This window comes from Haliotis cracherodii, unplaced genomic scaffold, assembly GCF_022045235.1.
Source record: "Haliotis cracherodii isolate W230 unplaced genomic scaffold, xgHalCrac1.p SCAF_12, whole genome shotgun sequence".
In the NCBI taxonomy this organism is placed as follows: Eukaryota; Metazoa; Mollusca; class Gastropoda; order Lepetellida; family Haliotidae; genus Haliotis; species Haliotis cracherodii.
Window position 1 is genome coordinate 23,013,847 of NW_027266267.1, and position 6,583 is coordinate 23,020,429.

Consider the following 6,583-nt stretch of genomic DNA (forward strand, 5'->3'; position numbering starts at 1 on the left):
GAAGTCAACGTTGGTAGGTTGAACATTTTTCTCTGCCTCCTTAATTTACCTTTTATGCCTGCATCTGTTAACCACCTCCTTGCCCTGCCTATCACCCTAGCCACTTAGATCTCCTTTTTGGTCTGCCAACTTGTGCAGCCTAAACCCCAGCCTCTTAGATCTCCTTTTTAATCTGCCTAACTTCCTCAGCCTAACACCCTAGCCTCCTTGACCCCCTTCTTGGTCTGCCTACTTCATCACCCTCCTGATCCCCCCTCTGTGTCTGCCTACTTGTTTCGCCAAACACCCCAGCCTCTTAGATCTCCTTCTTGATCTGCCTAACTTCCTCAACCTAACACCCTAGCCTCCTTGATCCCCTTCTTGGTCTGCCTACTCCAGTAACCTCCTGATCCCCTTCTGTGTCTGCCTACTTGTTCCGCCTAACACCCCAGCCTCTTAGATCTCCATCTTGATCTGCCTAACTTCCTCAACCTAACACCCTAGTCTCCTTGATCCTCTTCTTGGTCTGCCTACTCCAGTAACCTCCCGATCCCCCTTCTGTGTCTGCCTACTTGTTCCGCCTAACACCCCACCCTCTTAGATCTCAATCTTGATCTGCCTAACTTCCTCAACCTAACGCCCTAGTCTCCTTGATCCCCTTCTTGATCTTCCTACTTCATCAACCTCCTGATCCCCCTTCTGTGTCTGCCTACTTGTTCCGCCTACCATCATAGCCTCCTTTATCCCCGTCATTGTCTGCCTACTGGATCAGCTTCCTGGCACAAGCTTCTTACTCAACATTCTTGATCTGCCTCTTTGCTCAGCCTCTTTGCCTAGCCTCTTTACGCAATATCATTGCTTAACCTACTTGATCTGCCTGCTTGCTCAAACCCCTTGATCTGTCCCCTTGCTCAGCATCCTAGATTCCCCTTCTTGATATACCTCCTCTCTGAGCTTCCTTCCTGAATTGTAAACAAACGGTTCAACATGGCGAGCATGAGCCAGCTCGCGGACGACATTTTCACTTGTACATTATGTGTGGAGAAATTCCGAGAGCCCAGAACCCTTCCCTGTCTACACACATTCTGCCGATCCTGCCTTGGGCTTTACATCCGCCAAACAATGGTAAAAGGAACGTTCATGTGTCCACTTTGTGGTCAAGAAACGAAGTCAGAGATCAGTGGGTTATCTGTCGATCAGTGGATGGAAACGTTCGTGGCCAACCATTTTATTGTGAGTCTGTTAAAGATCTCGGAGACGAGAGAGAGTGAGAAATCATGTGGCATATGTAAACAGGAACATGTGCTTGTCGAGGCAATCAGTTGGTGCAAGGAATGTTTGGAAGCATTGTGTGAAGAGTGCGAACGCGTACATGGCCGGATCAAGGCTTCGCGTGACCATCACACTGTTAGCATTGAGTATCTGGAAAACGGGGGCCTTGAGAAGCTTTTGAGGCTAAAACGAGGACCACTTGACTGTGCTGATCATAAGGGAAATCCTCTGTCTATGGTTTGTCTAAATTGTAAGAAATTTGTCTGTGAAACCTGCACAGCTGTAACACATGTTGGTTGTAAACAGATACAGACAGCAGATAAAGTTGCCATCGATCTGAAGAAAGACATCTTGGTTGCTAAGGACAACATTATATCTCATCGACAGGCAGCCCAAAACCTTTCGAAAATCTCCCAGGAACATCTTGAAGGTTTGACAAAATCACGCGATGCAGTCTTGGCAGATATATCCCGCCACGTGGAGGTGATGATGGGCCTTGTTCTGGAGAAACAGAACAAATTAATTGCAGAGGTGGAGTTCATGTATGAAAAACAACGAGATCACATTTCCGAGCGCGTTTTGAATGGTGACGTCCGGATCAATTCTCTCCATAAGGCTGAAAGGTTCCTCGACCAACTTTTGATGTATGGCTCGGAGGTGGATGTCCTGAACAACTTCGAGAACATCGCTAAACAGATCCAGATCCTCAACAAACAGGTACCGGTGGTCAATCAGACCAGAGACTCAATGCAAATGAAGTATATTCAAGACAGAAAGAGCGTTGAATCACTTCGATCTGTGCCTTCACTTGGAGAGGTTAGAGTCATAAAGGCAAGTAAGCAGTCAGTTAAAATGAAACCTGAAGCTACGTTGACTCTCCCTCCTCCCCAAATACCAACCGCACCATCCCAAGGGTTAACCTCTCATAGGAAGACTCCAGGTTCAACAAGGGGAACACCCCGGACACGGGTGGTATCCTCCTTCTCAGGACGGTCCAGGAGTGACACAATGAGGACGGACATTAGGGGCGTCCTCCTCCTCAGGTCTGGAGACGTTGTCGTCATGGACGTTCACTTCCGGAACAAACGCCTTAAGAAGTTTACACCTCGTGGTAAGCTTGTGTCTGAGGCTGATCTTGGTGAATGTCCTCACTCTATAGCACTTGTGTCACAGACAGAAGCGGTAGTTACTCTCCCTAAATCAAGGGAGTTCGCGTTCTTCACCATCGGAGGAACTTTACATCTGACAGGCAAAATAAAGACTCAGAAGAGCTACTTCAGTCTGGCCTCATCCTCTGAGCAGGTTCTGGCCACTGTTGGATTATCTGCCCCTGATGTCCTTTCCATCGACGTCATTTCTTGTAATGGAGAAATCCTGAATACCATATCATTAGACAGAGCCAAGTTTCATCGCATACCACTAGACCTAACTTTGTCCCCTAGCGGCGATCTTCTGCTTTTGTGTCCCGGCCGAGATGTATTGACGTGCATCAATATGTCAGGGGATGTACTCTATACGTACCAGCCATCCAAGGCGCAGGAAGTGAAAGGCCCCATTTGTGTCACAACTGACACACAAGGACGAACACTACTCGTCGACAAGGCGTCTAGTAAGATACATGTCATTTCCGGTGATGGCATCCACCAGGGGGAGCTGCTTAGCCGACGCGACGGTCTGCGTGAACCTCAGGTAGCAGTTGTCGGAGACTCCGGCATAACTGTCGTTGCTCAGACTAATGGTGAAATCAAACTGTTTACTATTGCAAAGATTTTATAAGAAATGAGATGCTGTGTATAAAATGTATGATTCCTGTGTACAGTCACACAAGGGACTGAGCTTTCAAAACTTCTGTTTAAGGGAAGATAAGGGAATATTTCACATAGACAGAATAGTTTTGTTGATTTTGGTAAAAATGCTTTTCGGAAAGGTGGACACCAACATCATTTATATATAAATCTTTCAGACATCCATCCTTCCCAGCGAGCAGGTGGTTTGGGTTGAGTAAAAGTTCGGAAAATAATATTTATTTATAATTTCTGAAATGATTCAAAATCAATATCACTTGAACCTTTCGTACATTTTGTATTCCAAATGAGTTAAAACCCACTTGTTAAAACATAGTGTTGCTCTTTTGGAGTTCGGACCTTGGAACTAAAATTTGAGTTAGATAGAAACTTTGCTCGGTTACCCCATGTTACATCAAATTGAAACACGAGGCTGGAACTTGTAGGAACATTATGATTGAGGTGATGTACGTTTGGGTTTAACGTCGCGTTCACGATTATTACACTAAAAATGCGACGTGAATGCGCGCGCGCTTGTTTGTGTGTGTGTGTGTGTGTGTGTGTGTGTGTGTGTGTGTGTGTGTGTGTGTGTGTGTGCGTGCGTGCGTGTCTGCTTGTACTAGTCCGGTTTTATAGTCCTAGCCCACTGAGATACCATGCCGCAGTTTAACATGAATAGTCCAATGAGACAGACTATACTGACTCCGAACCTTGTTTTAGTCCTTGTTTAAGCCCCTTCATGCCAAGCGCCAAGCATGGCAATAATAACTACCATATTTAAACGTCTTATGGTGTCACGCGGCAGGGGATTGAACCTCGAGCCTTTCGCTCTCCTGTCTGATGCTCTACCACTAGACCACTGAGGCGGTCCGGAACATTATGGAAACAGGTGGCTTCTCACTAGCTGAACATTGTCAGCCGCAGTTATGTACCATCTGGTTTTGGTTCCACAAGATACATTTAATACAAAATATTGCACTCCTGACATGTGCATAAAGTGAATTCGAATGTAACGTATTTAGGCCATGTGTTACTGTAGGTGTTTCAGGATTTCAGTATGTCTCAATGACTATCTTTAAGTGCTTGGATTTATGTTCACCTTCTTACCATATTAATATATATCTATACCCTTGTGTCTATGTGATATGTTAGTTCAAATCACAGTTGACATCTCTGTGGGATTGTCCAGACAAGACGTGTATAGGAAACATGTTTAGGGTTGTCAAGACAACAGGCGTACAAGAAACATAGGTGTATGTGTACGATTGTCCAACCAGAGTGAGTTTGGTTTTACGTCGCTTTTAGCAATATTCCAGCAATATCACGGCGGGGGACACCAGAAATGGGCTTCACACATTGTACCCATGACGGGAATCGAACCCCGTGACGAGCGAACGCTTTAACTACTAGGCTACCCGACCACCCTTGTCCAGACAAGAGGTGTATAGGAAACATGTGTATAGTAAACATGTGTTTTGGATTGTCGAGACAAGAGGTGTATAAAAAAAAGTGTTTTGGATTGTCGAGACAAGAGGTGTATAAGAAACGTGTTTTGGATTGTCGAGACAAGAGGTGTATAAGAAACGTTTTTTGGATTGTCGAGACAAGAGGTGTATAAGAAACGTGTTTTGGATTGTCGAGACAAGAGGTGTATAAGAAACGTGTTTTGGATTGTCAAGACAAGAGGTGTATAAAAAAAAGTGTTTTGGATTGTCAAGACAAGAGGTGTATAAAAAACGTGTTTTGTATTGTCAAGACAAGAGGTGTATAAAAAACGTGTTTTGGATTGTCGAGACAAGAGGTGTATAAGAAACGTGTTTTGGATTGTCGAGACAAGAGGTGTATAAGAAACGTGTTTTGGATTGTCGAGACAAGAGGTGTATAAGAAACGTTTTTTGGATTGTCGAGACAAGAGGTGTATAAGAAACGTGTTTTGGATTGTCGAGACAAGAGGTGTATAAGAAACGTGTTTTGGATTGTCAAGACAAGAGGTGTATAAAAAAAAGTGTTTTGGATTGTCAAGACAAGAGGTGTATAAAAAACGTGTTTTGGATTGTCAAGACAAGAGGTGTATAAAAAACGTGTTTTGGATTGTCGAGACAAGAGGTGTATAAGAAACGTGTTTTGGATTGTCGAGACAAGAGGTGTATAAGAAACGTGTTTTGGATTGTCGAGACAAGAGGTGTATAAGAAACGTGTTTTGGATTGTCGAGACAAGAGGTGTATAAAAAACGTGTTTTGGATTGTCAAGACAAGAGGTGTATAAAAAACGTGTTTTGGATTGTCAAGACAAGAGGTGTATATTAAGCATGTGTTTTGGATTGTCAAGGCAAGAGGTGTAATGTTCTTCAGCCTGTAGCCTTCTATGTGTTCTTGATTAAAATTGTGCGTATATGTCATCCCTCTTGTCCTGTTACCTTTACTTTATTTGCACAGGTTAGCTGTATCTACATAGTTTATATGCGTGCAAACAACAAAGCATCACTTACAGTATAAAGCGCAATTAATCGCAAAGAACAGTGAAGAACATGGCCAACGTTGTTCTATGATGACGTCATTTTATGAGATTCGTACATACTCTTGCAACTTGCTGACGTTGTAAATTGGACGACGTTATTTTTGAGAGCGTAGTGAGCTGTTCCCTACAGTACGCACATATGTGTGTGTGTGTGTGTGTGTGTGTGTGTGTACGTACTGTAGGGATAGATCACTGAGAGGAGCTTATGCACACTCGATGACACCAGCAACCTTGTTGCTAGGTTGACGTCACATGGCATGGTTTCGCCGTAGGATCTTGCAACAAAATTCCACAAATTACGTCATCGGGTATTGTGGCCTGATTGTAAACTTTGAGGTGCAAGGCTCCGTTCCACAAGGCGATCGTATTGAAGCACAATGACAGTCGTTAGCCTAAGTTAAAGTATATGAGTTGCAATAGCCTTAGCGCTACGATAATTGTGTGGAACGGACGCCTGAATTCTAAAGGTGGACCTTGAATTAGATGGTATTAAATTCATACGTTTCAACTTTTGACGTATTTGAAGTATTACTGTGTTAACTCAGTTGTATTATGCCGTGGATCGTGTAGGTGTCAACCTATTCACACTCAGCAGTATAATTCCAAAAACGTTATAAATGGCCAGTAATAAATAAAAAACTAAACTCGCTCCCGTGTAAAACCAATTTTATGAAATTCGTGAATAGTTGTGGTATCTGACTTGCTTTCGCTCGTCAGATACCAGAGCTATTCACTCGTTTCATAAAATTGGTATTACACGGGAGCTCGTTTAGTATTCTCTCTATGAGTTCGTTATAACCGTAGTTTACTGTACATACATACACACGCACGCAAGCACGCACGCACGCACGCACGCACGCAACACACACACACACACACACACACACACACACACACACACACACACACACACCGCTGTACACGACCAACCCACACATGCACACGAGACCTGAGTGAATAAACAGTGAGTTTATTAGTCAGGCCCAGAGTCATATAACTGATTAGATAAGTTTACAATCAATAACTAGTA

At 43.7% G+C, this 6,583-nt stretch overlaps 1 protein-coding gene across 1 annotated transcript; it reads left to right on the forward strand.

Moving 5' to 3' along the window:
• Positions 1-966: 966 nt before the first annotated feature.
• Positions 967-3,027, forward strand: LOC139457192 (E3 ubiquitin-protein ligase TRIM56-like). The gene has a single exon (XM_071238610.1). The coding sequence runs from the start codon at positions 967-969 to the stop codon at positions 3,025-3,027; it is 2,061 nt and encodes a 686-aa protein (XP_071094711.1).
• The last annotated feature ends 3,556 nt before the right edge of the window (positions 3,028-6,583 follow it).